Raw genomic sequence first — 14,728 nt, forward strand, 5'->3', positions numbered from 1 at the left:
TTTCTTTTTAATCATAATTGAATAACTGTTTAATATGAGTTTTAGCATCTTGATCTAAAACCAGTTTAATGCTGAGTTGAGTGCCTATGATGAGTCAGGCAGATATACATAAAAGGAAACACCATTTATGCCTTAGAGTGCTTACTATTTTACTTTTGATTTATTTAGTGTAATATATAATGCTTAGCCCTTCTTAGACATTTCAGATACTAGTCAGAAGTCCTCCAAACTCATCCTAGGAACACATGAAGAGACCTAGGTTTTGGAGAGTGCCTCAGAGGGAAAATGTATTGTGGGTATTGAAGCTACTTAATATCATGAAAAAAGTGATCGCTGACCTTGGTTTTATATAGTTTCTCCAGCATTGCTTATTAAATGTGAGGAACAAATGTCGTTTTACCCTAACAATTGACTTAGATTTAGTTTCTCTCTTTGGAATCCTTCCTATAGACACACATTGCAGATGCAAGCCTTATACTGACAGCTTTTACCCTTACCCTATTCGGGATGTCTCTCCCAACTGGAGTGGGAAGTGTCCCATTCCTTAGGTAGGGCTTTTGTATTGGTAACAGAATTGAGACCTTGTTAATTAATATTATGTGGGGTAGAAACATGTTTCTTAGCCATAGGATTTAGCAAATCTATTTTCTGTGGCTATTTTTGTTTGAAATGCCTGTGAAGGTTTTAGTGACTTTAGAAAGGAAATATTTTTGGAAGCTGTGAAAACTTTTAATATGTGTATATTATAAAGAACACAGGCACTGATCCTAGGCTTTCTTGTTCATAGATGTTTAGGCCTACGATTTGTCAGGCCTAGGATGTTGCAACAAGCTGCCTTTAATAGAGTGCCAGTTATATGGAAGGCATATATGTGGTTTTTACATATATAATGCTTTTTACTTTTTACTTTTTCTTTTCTTTTTTTTTTTAAGATTTTATTTATTTATCTGACAGAGAGAGACAGCGAAAGAGGGAACACAAGCAGGGGAAGTGGGAGAGGAAGAAGCAGGCTCCCCGCTGAGCAGGGAGCCCGGTGTGATGTGGGGCTTGATCCCAGGACCATGACCTGAGCTGAAGGCAGACACTTAACGACTGAGCCACCCAGGCGCCCTGCTTTTTACTTTTTCAACACTCTTTTCTGATTGTTGTGTGGAGTACCTTGAATTGCCATTTCCTTTGCAACTCTCTTGAAGAGGCAATAAAACATAGAGCTAAGAGATGTTAGCTACATAATCAGTACCATTCTTATATTTAAAGTAAAAGTCCTCTCTGATGTGTTTGGTTGTTTCTCAATGAACCAAAAAGTCAGTTAAGCAAAGGACCTATAAAAAAATGATACCTTAAAAGCTTTTTATTCTTAAATCATATATGCACATTTATTTGCTAGTTTTGATGTAAGGCTAAGGGTGTGTCTTTGAGCATGGCTCCAAGAATGGTGTTATCTTTTTCTTGCATAATCTGTACTCAGATGAATCTCCTACAGTTTCTATTTTTGGATACTTTGAAGTGGAGCATGAAATTAGATATGTATGATGCAATTTCTTTTAACTTTTTATTTTGAAATAATTTATAGAGTCACAGGAAGTTGCAAAGAAAGTAGAGAGGTCACTGTATACTCTTCACCCAGATTCCCCCATTGGTTACATCTTATGTAACTATAGTATAATATCAAAACCAGGAAATTGACATTGGTACAATGTGTGCATAGTTCTGTGCCAATTGTGTAATCACACCACAAAGATCTCCTTCCTCTTGCCCCTCTGTAGGTCACACCACCCTTCCCCCACCATCTCTGACCCCTGGCAGTCACTAATCTGTTTTCCATCTCTTTAATTTTGTCATTTTGAGAATGTCATGTGATATGTGATCTTTTAAGACTGGTTTTGTTCACAGTATAAGGCTGTTGAGGTCCATCAAAGTTGTTGAGTATATTAATAGTTAAACTCAAATAATTTATTTGTCTCTTACTCTAATCAATTTAGAATGAGTAAAGATAAAAGTTAAATTTTAAAATTAAAATTATTAAATGTATATATTGTTACTTTATGCTTAGAATATCAGTAGATTAAAGAACATAGACGTGATCATCTTGGTAAATTCTGTTCTCAGGTTTTCCAGTTGACAGATGAGATGTAGAAATAAAAGAATTTTGTAATACAGGTAACTTGATATTCATAATGACATCTGATTACTTTTTTGTCTGTAGGATAGGTAGCATAGCTCACTTTTTTATTCATGATTTGGTTATTTGTATTTTCTCTATATTTTCATTAATCTTGTCAGGACTTTAAACATTTTGTTAGTCTTTTTTAAAAAACTAACTTCTGGTTCTTAGAAAAGACTAATAATATTTATAAGGGAAAGATAAATATGAGGTTACCATCAGATTTGATAAGACTGTTTTGCAGAAGAAGATTCAGTAACATATTTATGGCTCCCAAGAAAAGAAAATGTGAGGCAAGGATGTTATGTTCTAGCAAAACTGACTTTTCAGGCAAAAGGACACAACTTTATCAATGCACAAATACTGTTCCCATGAGCTCTTCTTGAGGAAGTGAGCAGAGAAGGATCTTTAGATGACCAAATGACTGTAGATTGACATGAAGACTGATGGTGGTCATTGTACCTACAGTTATATGTGGAACCTAGAGTAAACGAGTTTTAAAAGGGAGAGAACATACTATATAATAGCTATCTGCTTAAACATGTTACTTTATGGTATAACTGTTACGCAGTGTCTAACCTATTAATCCTATGCATTGAAGTTTTCACCATGTTGTATTTTTCATCTCTAGGTGTTCCATATGGTTCCTTTTCATGTCTTTTGTTTCACTTGTCATCAGGTTCATATTTTCCTATTTGTGAGCATCTGGATATATCTATAATGGAGTTTTTAATGTTCTTGTCTGCTAATTCCATCATCTCTATCACATCTGGATCTATTTCTTTTGATCACTCTGTCATTTCCATTGATTGATTGCTTTGGTCATGGGGTGTGTTTGCATGTCAGGTAATTTTTTATTGAATGCTGGACAATATTATGTTGTTCTGTGCTGGATTTTGTTTTATTTCTTTAAAGAGCATTAGTTTTGTCTGGCATTCGTGTAAGTTTGTTGGGATCAATTTAATTTTTTCAAAGCTTAATCCTCAGGTTTGTTCAGGCTGATCTAGCACAACCTCTAGTCATGTACTAATTTATCTCTCTTACTAAGGCAGTATCCTTCTTAGGACTCTTCCAAGTGTTTGGTGTGATAGGAGGTCTATTTCATGTTGGTTGGTGGAAACACAAGCTTTTCTCAGACTGGGAATCATGGGGATTCTGCCTTTTTCTTTCTAGTGCTTCTTTCCCCAGCCTTGGTAGTTTTCTCAACCCACACCCAATTCAGTATTCAGCCCAAGACTCAGGGGATCCCCTCTGCCCATCTTTAGTGTTTACTCTTTCTCTGCAGATCCCCCTTCACCTGTATTCTTGTCATTTTAACCTCTTATAGCTGATCTGTCTCTTCAACTCAGCAAGACCTCTGGGCTCTGTTTGGGTTCCCCTTTCCTGTGCTGCATCCTGGAAGCTGCTTCTAAGCAGTAAGCTTGGGCAATTGTAGGGCTTCATTTGTTGCCCTTCTTAGGGATCATAGCTCTGGGCTGTTTGATATATTTTGTTTGATTTTCTAGTTGATTATAGTGGAGAGGTAATTCTTAAAGAAGTTAATCTTTCATAGGCAGAAGAAGCACAGGCCTTCTTAATCTGCTTTTAATCTCCTTCAGCATTCTTAATTATAAATAATGTATTTTTTGGTTCTAAAATTTTCATGGTTTTGTTTAAATGAATTTTATTGAGGTATAGTTATATTTAGTAAGATGCATCTATTTTAAATGTTTAGTTTCGAGTGTTTTGGTATTTTGTTTACCTACTATGTTCTAGTTTCCTTGACTGTGTCTCCCCTTCCCTCTTGGTTGACATCCAGCATGCCCATGGATGACCCTTCCACTTCAGTCTTGGATGTCATGTCACACAACAGGCTGTGCGTTATGGCTTCCCAGCTGTCTACCGTGGAGCCAATGACATAGCCTACAAGGTGCTGGGAGAGCAGGAGTTAGCTCCCTATAGACTGAACATCCACCTCTTGGCAAGGACAGATAAGGGGACTGGTATTTTAATTCCTTTTCTTTTTATTCCCTCCTTGGACTGTTCCATGATTTCTTCTTACAAAACTTGTAGAAGAGTCCCACATGCCTAGTGAATGTGCCTAGTGGACAACCTGCTGTATCTCCTGTTCACTGTGGATTATGGGCCAGTGCAGTAACATAGGAGTCAGCAAACTTTTTCTGTAAAGAGCAAGATAGTAAATATTTCTGTGAGCCATATGTTCTTTGTAACAACTACTTAACTCTGCCATTGTCATGCCACAGACAATACATAAACAACTCTGTCTGGGTTCTAATAAAGCTTTATAGATACTGAAGTTTGAATGTCATCATTTTCATGTGTCACAAAATATTTTCCTTGATGATTTTTCAACCCTTGAAAAATGCAACAACCATTCTTAGCTCAGGGGCCATATTAAATCAGGTGGTGGGCCAGTTTTGGCCTGTGGGCTAGGCTTTAGTTTGCTTACCCATGTGGTAACATGTTGTATCTTGTGCTTCATGTGTTCCCTTCTCCCCCTTCCCCTGCCTCCCACTGCCCTGGGCTGGCATCTGCCAAATAAATCCATTGCTCAGGCTCTTCCTTTTAGGACAGAATCTGTGTCTATATTTCTGTTTTCTGCATCCACTCTTGATTTGTTTCTGTTTTTTTCTGTATATTTTTTTCATTTTTCTGTCACATAATCTTGCTTTATCCATTATTATTTTTGTTTGAGTTTCAGATACTATATATGAAAAATTATTGTGATCATTTGAGGCTCTGGGTGACGATTTCCCCTCTGGAGGGGATCTACCAATCACACAGCACTAGCAGTCCCAGGTCACTGCAGTGCAGTTGGGGGCTGAAATGATTCAAAATTGTGCTCCTTCCCTAGGAAGGCCATCTGCTTCTTCCTCACCACTACCTACTTCTGGTGTGTGTGGCCCTTTGAAGTTTCATTCAAAGCATGGTGTGTTTAACAGGCCTTCCCCCCATGAGGACCCTGGCTCAAGCCTGTCTCTCAGCAGCTCTGCTCAGTTCTTGGTCTTAGTCCTGCTCACAGGATTGGCAGGTGCCTCTCAGGAAAGCAGCCTTAGGTTCTTTGGGCTGTACTCCTCTCTTGGGTCTCAGGCTCGCTATTCCTAACTGCCCGATGTCTTAAAAGAGAGGTACTTTAAGTTTCTGTCTGCCCTCCCCAGTTGCTTAAGAAACCTTTTCTTAAAATTTTTTTGGTGTTGATACGTTGTCCTGTGTTTAACAGGTGCTTAGTAAGTATTTTTCTGCAAGGCTAGGAAAAAAAGCCAGATACCTTTACTTTAGTATCTGCAGGTATTTGAACAGATTACATATCAGACATGTTTTAAAGATAAGTAAAATAATTTTCTAAAAAAATTTTCTAACCTATAAGTTAATCAAAATGTCATTTAAGCATTCTGAATTAGTCATTTTATTTATTTTTTTAAGAGATTTTATTTTTAAGTAATTTCTACATCCAACATGGGGCTTGAACCTACAACCCCAAGATCAAGTGTTGCACACTCTACTGATTGAGCCAGCCAGGCATCCCCTGAAGTAGTCATTTTAATAGATACTTTAAGGGTTGGCTTGCCCAATCCTGTTTAGTGTTCAAGTGTCAGTAGCATCAGTGTGGGGGACTCAGTGGTTCTCCCAGGCCTCTTCCCTGCATGTGTGGATGCATGTTGTGGTGTTGGTGAGAGGAGAACAAGCTTGGGAGTTAGGCCTTTTCCCAAATTCCACTTCTCATAGTCTCAGGGTTGTGTGATCCTGATCAAATAATTGAGCCTCTGAGTTTTAGTTTACTGTCCCTTAGAACTGAGCATGTTAATACCCCTCTTACTGTCTGCTTTTCAGGGTGAAAATGACTTTACCTGCTATGTCATTTTAGAGGTATAAAGTAAGAATGTGAGAACAATTTGGAAAAGGAACCTAAGACCAAGTAAACTGATTAGAAGCATCTGGATTCTGTCTAAAACAGTTAAAATTTAAAACCTGTATCATCACCCATTGGGTACTTTTTAGTGTAAGTTAGCTATTTATGAAGACAAGCTAATAATAGACAGTTGTACAGATACTCTTAAAATGACAGATTGGTATTTCTTATTTCCTGTACAGGCTGTTCTTACAATGCTGTGATTATTTTTGATTTCCTGGCTTTCTCTTTGGGATTCTGTGCTTTCCTTCCATTGCCCTGGAATGCTTTCCTCTAGGCTTCATCTCTGCCTTCCACAGCCTAGCTCTTTCATGCCCTCCTCCAGGGAAGCTTGCTTTGTTGCCTTAGTAATGTTCCTCTTTCCTCAAATCCTTTAAGATGCCCAGACCATTGTGCTTTAAATGGTGGTTACTCAGGTCCATGGTTCATTTACATCTTTGTGTCTTCAGTCGTCCAGATACCCAATCTCCACCTTCCACACAGCTTCTGCCCTGCTTTTCTACCTCCTGACATGGTAGTAACAATTCTTGTTTCCACATAAACTGGGCTTCTTCCTTGGCTTATTCTTTAATTCATGTTTGTTTTTCTTTTTTATAGCTCTAAACACTGATGTTATTCAACCTGGACTGCATCCAAAAATACTGATGCAGTCACCTTGTGGGTAATCCCAGTGTGCTGTCAGGGTTGAGGATGTTGTTACTCTCTTTGGGCGTTGGCATTTCCTCCAGGTTGTGGTCTATATTTCATTTGCTCATGACTCCCAGATTTGAATCTCTAGTCCTGACACTCTGTTAAGATCTGGATTTGTATTTGCACTGTGTATGTGTGTGTGTGTATGTATGTACATATGTGGCTGTGCATATGAATGCACGCATGTGTGCGTGGGGAGAGGATCTCCATGCTCATGTTCATAGTGCAAATCTCAGTGGTTAATACCGAGCTAGTTCTCTTTCATCTGATTCTGTTCCCTACCTCCTTTTCACTTTTCACATCTGATCTGTCTCATTTGATCTGAAATGTCTTAAGTTCTTTCCTCATCTTACCTTAGGCTGTCACCCTTTTTTGGGGAGACTCTTGACAGAGGCTCCTAAATTATTTTCTGTTTCTAGTTTCTTCCTCTGTCTCCATCCATTGCACTGATACTGAGTTATGCCTTAAGTTATGATCATTTATTCCCTGGACTACCTAAAGATGGCGTGTAACTGCTGGAGCCCAGCACACGTGGGGCTGTTTAGTCTGGCTCCTGTTTGCCTCCCATGCTTATGTGGTTGTGTAGGACCTGGACTGAACCCTAGCAGTATTAGCCCTCCTCTTACCTGAATGAGCAAATGAGCCAAGCTTTTCCATTCCCTCATTAAAACGTAAGGGGTGCTGAATGTTTGTGGCTCGCTCTTTATTTTTCCCCCGCCAGTTGATACTTTTATCAAGAATCATGTTTTAGTTTTAAGTATATTTATGGCAGTTATCTTGTTAGTGAGGTCAACAAATAAAATATGAGTGCTGAAAGAAAGCTGTTGCTTCTGTGAAAACTAAGTTGGATGCTGAAATGGTTTTCTGTTGCTATGTTACAAGTTACTAGCTGTAAATTAAGCAGCTTAAAACGATTCATGTTTATTCTCTTTCCCAGTTTCTGTGGGTCAGGAGTCTGGCCAATGCTTAGCTGGGTCCTCAGCTTTGGGTCTAATAGGCTGCATGCAGTCAGGGTGTTGGCCATGCTGTGCTCTCATCTGGGGTCTCATTGGGGTGCTCTTTGGCAGAATTTAGTTCCTTGCAGTTGGGGAACTGAGTCATGGGCTCCTTGATGCTGCCCCTCTGCATAGGTGGCTCATGGCAGCTCGCCTCTTCGTGACTGTAGAGAATGTCTCTTCTGGATGGCCCCATACTCTTAAGGGCTTTCACCTGATTAAGTAGGGCCCCAGGATAATCTTCCTTATGATAACTAGAAATCAACAGTTGTGGGACTTTAATTATATATGAGAAGTTCTTTCACCTTTGCCATAGATGGAAACAAAACCTGACAAGTACTGACAAGTGGGAGCATTTTTTTTTCTTTGAATATCACTGTGGACTTGTGTTTTTATTTACTTTGGCAGTCCACTGCAGTTATGTATTTTGATGCTCAAAATTGTTTTAAATTTGGCCAGTAGAGTCCCCATAAGGCCTTACACACCTTTTTTGGGGTATAAACACAAAATATTCCAGGCTCATTTTATTTGTCCTGACCCTGGAATCAGCCTTTTTTCCCCAAGAGCCCAGGTTTTGTTTATGGGAAGTGAGACTTAAAAATTGATGTCTGGGTGCTGGGAGTACTCATTGCTCTCAGAATGTCTGTTATTCATTCTAGCTCCTTCCCAAGCAGATGTATTCAAATATAAATTTGTATTGAGATTTCCAGTTCACTTTGTTCTTAAAAATATCCTTCATTTTTATCTCTTTTACACTTAAAACCTTTGTTGCTAGTGACACTAACATAACTGTTGTAAACATGTTTTATTAACATTGCTGTATCATACAATATATGAGATAGTTTTAAGATTTTAATATCAATACTATGATTATCAGTAAGACCAATGAGTAAAGCTTAAGATATTTTTCCTTTAGAGTATATTTGACTAAAGATGTATAATTGAAAAGGCCCCTGAAATACTTTCCTTTGTGATAAACATAGGTTAATTTGCTTGTTACCAGTTGTAGATTTTTCTTTTTTATGATTTAATTTTAATTTTTGAAGATGAAAATCATTTATATGTTTAGAAGTAAAAATATATAAAGTTTACTCAAAATCTTGCTTTCATTCATCTGTACTGCCATGTTCCCTTGTCACAGGTGTCTCTCCACAGGTAATCATCATTATTCGTTTCTGGTTTATCTTCCCAGAGCGCATGTGCGTGTCTTTTTTCTTGTATCTTATGCAGAAGTTAGCATTGTTTATATACTGTTATGCCCTGTGCCTTTTTCACTTAACTGTATTTTTTGGGATGATTTTTATTAAATGTTGATGATTGAATAAATGAGAGGAAGTGAGATTTTTTTTGATTATATCATTCTTTAAGAATTGCATTGTATGATCATTCTGTAAGTTTATGTTATTTATCATTACCAGCTTGCATTCACAAGAGATGGGCTCTGTGGCTTGTGGAATGAAATGGTTAAAGATGGAGAAATTGTATATACGGGGACAGAATTAAACCAGAATGGAGAGCTTCCTCCTAGAAAAGGTAAGGACCTCTTACTGGTAGTTTTCATTTTCTAAAGACCTTTATAAATCATATTTTATAGAAATTTTGGAATGTGCAATAGGAATAGGAGTATTTAAGCGTAACTCTTTGAAATTTTGTTTTCACTTTGGAGATTGTTGTCTACATTGTAGTTAACATTATGAGCTACCTGGATTTCATTGCTCTTTGTGAATGAAGGTCTTTTCATTGCAAAGCCATCTTGCAAAATATTAACCTTCCCAGTTAATATTTCTTATTTTAAGTTTTATAATACATCTTGCCTTGGCTAACTATAAATAGTGATTATTATAAGATTGAGTGAAACAATTACTCCTGAAATTTTTCCTATATCACTCTCCTGTGGCAACATATAAAACACTTTTTGGAAGCCTTTGGCCTGTGGACTGGACTTGGCCCCTTATTTTATTTAATCTTGTATTTTTCACAGCGAAATACCAGTAAATACTGTTGTTTAGGCCTGTTGTTATGAAAAGTCAACAAGACTTTCAATGACAATTCAGTTGCTCTGGATTTTGGCCACAAATCAGAAACTGTTGAGCCTTTGAAAAGAAATAGATGCCTGTATCCACCCCAGACCTGTAGAATCTGAAAAGCCCCTCTTGAGATCTGTCGAAGTTTGTTGGTCCCGCTGTTTGAAAGTCATCATGGTGGATAAAAAAGTTACTTTAGAAAGTGGTTCTTTTTCTCTTTGTAGAATGGAGATAGTATCCATTTGAAAATACACTGGAAAACATTAGTATATTTTTTTGGTTATAACATCTAGTAGAGTTTTCTCTTTTTTCCCTGATATTTCATTGGTAAAATTTCCATACACCTAGAACAACTGAAATATCTACATAGTGAGCAGCTGCAAACCCACCCCCCAGATCCTACCACAAGTGTTTCTTTTCACTTGTTTATCTCAGGGCTTCCTGGATCTCTTCTGTCCATTGGTGCATCTTACCCAGCTCCCTCAGACATAGCATTTACTTGATTGAGTTCTGTTTAGTTTTTTGTCTTTAAGTAATATGTATGCATAATGAAATGCTTATATTTTAAGTTTACTGTTCCTCAAGTTTTGACAAATGTAACCTGTATAACCTAAACCTCTCTCAACATTATATCTCACTTAGAAAGTTCCCTTGGGCCCTTTCCTGGCCCATCCCTGACCCCGTTTTCCAGAGGCAACCACTGGTCTGATCTTTCTTTACTGTTGATTAGTTTTGCCTGTTCTAGAACTTCATGTAAATGGAATCACGTAGTAGTGTCCTCTTTTGTGTCTGGCCTTTTTCACTTGGTAATGTTTTAGTAGTTTCAGTGGTTCATTATGTATGTTTTAAAAAGTTTTCCATCACTTCTTCCCAGTTCTCCAGTATTTGTTAATGAATTAAATGATGTTTCCCAAAATGTTTTTCATGAAACACTAGTTCTGAAAGATGCTCTGAGAAAAACTATTTAAATAAGGAAAAATTCAAAGTGTATTTCTTACTATAGTTGATGAGTATTTTTTCTTCTTTTGAAAATCATGTGGTTAGAAAGCAAAGCATAATTTTTTTTCTTGAAGATTTTTGTTTACTTGAGAGAGAGAGAGAGCATGAGACGGGGGAGGGTCAGAGGGAGAAGCTGACTCCCTGCTGAGCAGTGAGACCGATGTGGGACTCGATCCTGCGACTCCAGGATCATGACCTGAGCTGAAGGCAGTCACTTAACCAACTGAGCCACCCAGGTGCCTGCAAAGCATAATTTCTTTTTATGTAGGTCCCATCTGAATAGTTTTTTGGGGTCATTTTTTGGGCATTCAGTAAGTTTCTATTTTTGGTGTGGCATGATGTGTGCTTTTTATTGTTAGAAAATACTTTTTTCATAGGGGGCTTTTTATATACCAAATTCCATTAGAAGACTATGTACATTATATGTTGGTGGTATTGTAGTTAATTGTGAGGAAAGTACAGATGAGAGTAGAATTTTCTTAGATACACAGTTTTCTTTCCTGTATTTTCAGAGATTACTTTCTTTGGGAAAGGATTGGTTTCTTTCTTCCACAAACAACCATCCTAGGATGGGTTTTTATTGTTAAGCTCGCTCCTTTAGTGGCTTATTTCTGGGAAATAGTGGCTTCTAATAATTTCTGCTTCCCCTGAGATAAGCTTTCTTATTTTCTTTTGTAATCACATGTAGAGTTTACTGGCCCTGCTGATGAGGAAAGAAAGCTGTCTTTCTTTTTTAATAGTACGGTAGTACGGTTTTGTGTTTATTTTTGGGGGCCTGCTGCACAAAAAAACAGACTGGATTATAGTCTTATACTTTTTCAAGTGAATGTTTCTATTAACACCCCATTTCCCTAAACTGGGTGGCTCATTTGGTTAAGCATCTGCCTTCGGCTCAGGTCATGATCCCAGGGTGCTGGGATCGAGCCCCGCATCGGGCTCCCTGCTCAGTGGGAAGCCTCCTTCTCCCTCTTTCCCCTGCTCGGGCTCTATCTCTTGCTATCTGTCTCTCTCTCTCTCTCAAATAAATAAAATCTTTTTTTTTTTTTTTAAACACTCCATTTAAGGTTGTTTGTATTTATTATTTTGAGGGAAGGTACAGGAGGGAATATAGTATATAAAAAAAGGAAAGCCAAAGAAGGTACTAAAAGATATGCCAAGTTTATTTTTTATTTTTGTCTAGGGCTGACCTTGTATGAAGAATTTAAGCATGAGCTGTTTCATTTATTATAAACCTTTTCAGTCTATGCAGATAGTAGAAATAATATTACCCAGTACTTTGCTTAGCTCTTATATCTTTTCTTGAAAGTATTTTCTCATTATTTCCCTTAATCCTCAACTCTACCAAGAGATAGAAGCCACGGTTTGCACAAGTAACAGGGGCAGAGCTGGAAATTGAAGCCAGGCCTCTTGAGAAAGTTTCATTGCTATTTCTCTTGTACTACAAATGTAATTTACTGACATCAGGATCAATGTTTTGTAGTTCTGTGGAGCTTATGACTTCATATCGTATAAAAGTGTTGTAATTGTTTTGAAGTTTTTGTATGTGTGTGGTGTCTAGTCTATACTCTTTATGTGTTTTAATTTTAAGAGTTTAGAGAAAGGTTTTGATTTTTTTTTTCTTTTTGGGACATGAATGTTTCCGTTATGTTCTGTGCTGACTGGCAGCTTTCCAGCTGGTTTTATAGCTTTTCCTTGGAGGTTGTAAAAAAGCATTAAATGTGGACTTTCTCTCACAGTAAGTCATGATTATTTGGGCAGAAAAAGGCACCCATATGCCAGGGTGTGTAACAGAGGACAAAAACCCTGTGATGTCACCCACATGCAGGGTGGGAGCATTTTAGGTATGGAGTGTTGGTTGAAGTTCGAGCAGTAGTTACAGAGACCTGGTCTGGGCTCGAGGGACAGTGGTGTTTGGGGTCATACAAGAGAAGTGGGCACTGGCCTCCAAGTGGAGAACTGTGGAAAACAGAACTGGGAGTGGGTGTGCAGGGGTGACAGGGAGCAGTGAACAGTGAGCAGAGAGCAGGAAGCAGCAGAATGGGTTGTGCCAGACTGGAGTGAAATGTACTCTTTCACGTGCCCTATGGCATCTAAATCCTGGGAAGTATGTCTCTTCGTGCAGTGGACACATTCCCCAGGTGACATGTTTATACCCTGAAGTTTGAAAGCCACTGCATCGAGGGCCACGAATATTAGGAAAATTAATCAAGACTCTCTCCTGCAGTGGGAACTCAAAGAATTAAATCTTGAATCCCTAGCCCAAGGGTTCTCAATCTTTGTTGTTCATTAGAATCACCTGGAGGGCTTGGTTAGACACCCATGGCTGTCGCCACCTCCAGAGTCTCCGATTCCTTAGAGTTGTGATGGGGCCTGGGAATTTGCATTTCTAACACATTTCCAAGTCCTGCTGATGAGGCTTCCTTTTCAAAGACTGTGTCATGTTGTTTATACAGGCACAGTCTATTGCACTGGGAGTTAGAGATGTAGAGGAAAGGAAAACCTCCTCATGAGGCTTTCCTTATTTTAGGAAATAAGACTATTAAAAAAAACCCAACCATATTCCAAAGCAATTAGATTTCCCTCATAATTTTATTCTGTCCTCCATAATTAATTCCTGTTGCTTTGGATCTTGAGTCCTTGATGGAGGGCTTAACCCATCTCTGGGAGTCTGCCTGGTGTGTACTGGAAGGAGTGGTGTCAGCTTCTGCTGGAGTCTGTTCCCTACAGGGTTGGTAGTTCCGCTGAGGCTCTGTGTTTGTTCTTGTTCGTTAAAGACCCATTTTTGGCCTTCAACTTTGGAAGGAAGCAGGTAAGACATAAAGCTCTGGTTAATTAATTATACTTAGCAACAGTATCAGAATGGACAGGACTAAAATTCTTGGCAGGGTGGGCTTCATGGCTGTGTGTAAGGATTTGGTTATTGTCCACCTTGGGGGTTAGAACATAGCAAGGCAGTGAGGCATGGTTGCATCTCTAGGGCCTCTCACTGTCCTGGGAACTGTAGAGTGTGTGTTTACATAACATTCTGCTTGTATGTAATTAATCTAGGCACCTTAATTTTCTCTTTTTGATTTGCTAGCTCTTCCCATATTATGGGCCTAGAGCATAGGGAAACTTTAATGGTGGTGGTGAGCTAATGAAGAAATAAGGAACATCCCAACTCTACCTAATTTAATGATCAGCCTTCCTCCTGCTTGTGAGCATTTCATCATGAGTTCCGTGATGTGGGAGCCCATGTTTGTTATTCTGGTGATCTGGAAAGTGCCAAAGACCATTTGGATGTAAAAACACCTTGATGATTTTTTAGTTCAAAATTTAGAGTCTGACCCTGGGAAGATGGTATCAAACAGCTTCCAGGGGAGGCTGACCTGGGCTTGAAAGAGAGTGGCTATACTGTGACTTTTCCAGGCTGGCATGAAAAAGTGGTTACAGAGAGGAGGCCCAGTCTGGTAATAAAAGGCTCACAGTTTTGTTTATTGATCAACTTTGTGAATTCTGACACATTTTTGCAGGTTTTGTAAACCAAGGCAGATAAAGTTCACTTTCCCTGGAATCTTGTACATTTTATTGTATCTGCTCACTTGGCCCTTACCATCTTCTTTCTGTTCTGGTATAACTAGATATTTTTCTTTAAGACAAAAATGCTATCTTTTTTCCTTGATAGAAACATTCATCATCTTGCATATATATTTATATTTCTCTGCCACATTCTTTCTGGTTTAATCTCAATTATCCATATTACTTACAACTTTTATCCAAATTAAGTAACTTCTAATTCAGATAGTGTTTTTTTCTGACATCAAATACATGTTTTTCCACACCAGTTCTGTAATTCTCCTACATAACCCAACTGTGTGTCTAGGAATTCAGTTCAATTCTGACAATTACTAGTTAGCGCAGGCCCTGTGAATTAAGGTCTCAGTGCTACAAGACTGCCTTCGCTTTA

At 38.3% G+C, this 14,728-nt stretch overlaps 1 protein-coding gene across 9 annotated transcripts in view; it reads left to right on the forward strand.

Annotated features, from left to right (window-relative positions):
- Positions 1-14,728, forward strand: part of HERC2 (HECT and RLD domain containing E3 ubiquitin protein ligase 2) — a 253,448-nt gene that overhangs the window by 2,068 nt on the left and 236,652 nt on the right. For 7 of the 9 annotated variants that reach the window (XR_003516092.2, XM_027572866.2, XM_027572870.2 and 4 more), the window contains exon 3: positions 9,178-9,292. The exons of the other annotated variants lie outside the window; for them this stretch is intronic. Coding sequence is in view for 6 of the 7 variants with exons in the window: in XM_027572866.2 (XP_027428667.1) it covers positions 9,178-9,292 (115 nt within the window). In the remaining variant the exon portion in view is untranslated. The remainder of the gene's footprint in view (positions 1-9,177; positions 9,293-14,728) is intronic. 9 annotated transcript variants of the gene reach the window in all.

This window comes from Zalophus californianus, chromosome 6 (genome assembly GCF_009762305.2).
Source record: "Zalophus californianus isolate mZalCal1 chromosome 6, mZalCal1.pri.v2, whole genome shotgun sequence".
NCBI classification, from domain to species: domain Eukaryota; kingdom Metazoa; phylum Chordata; class Mammalia; order Carnivora; family Otariidae; genus Zalophus; species Zalophus californianus.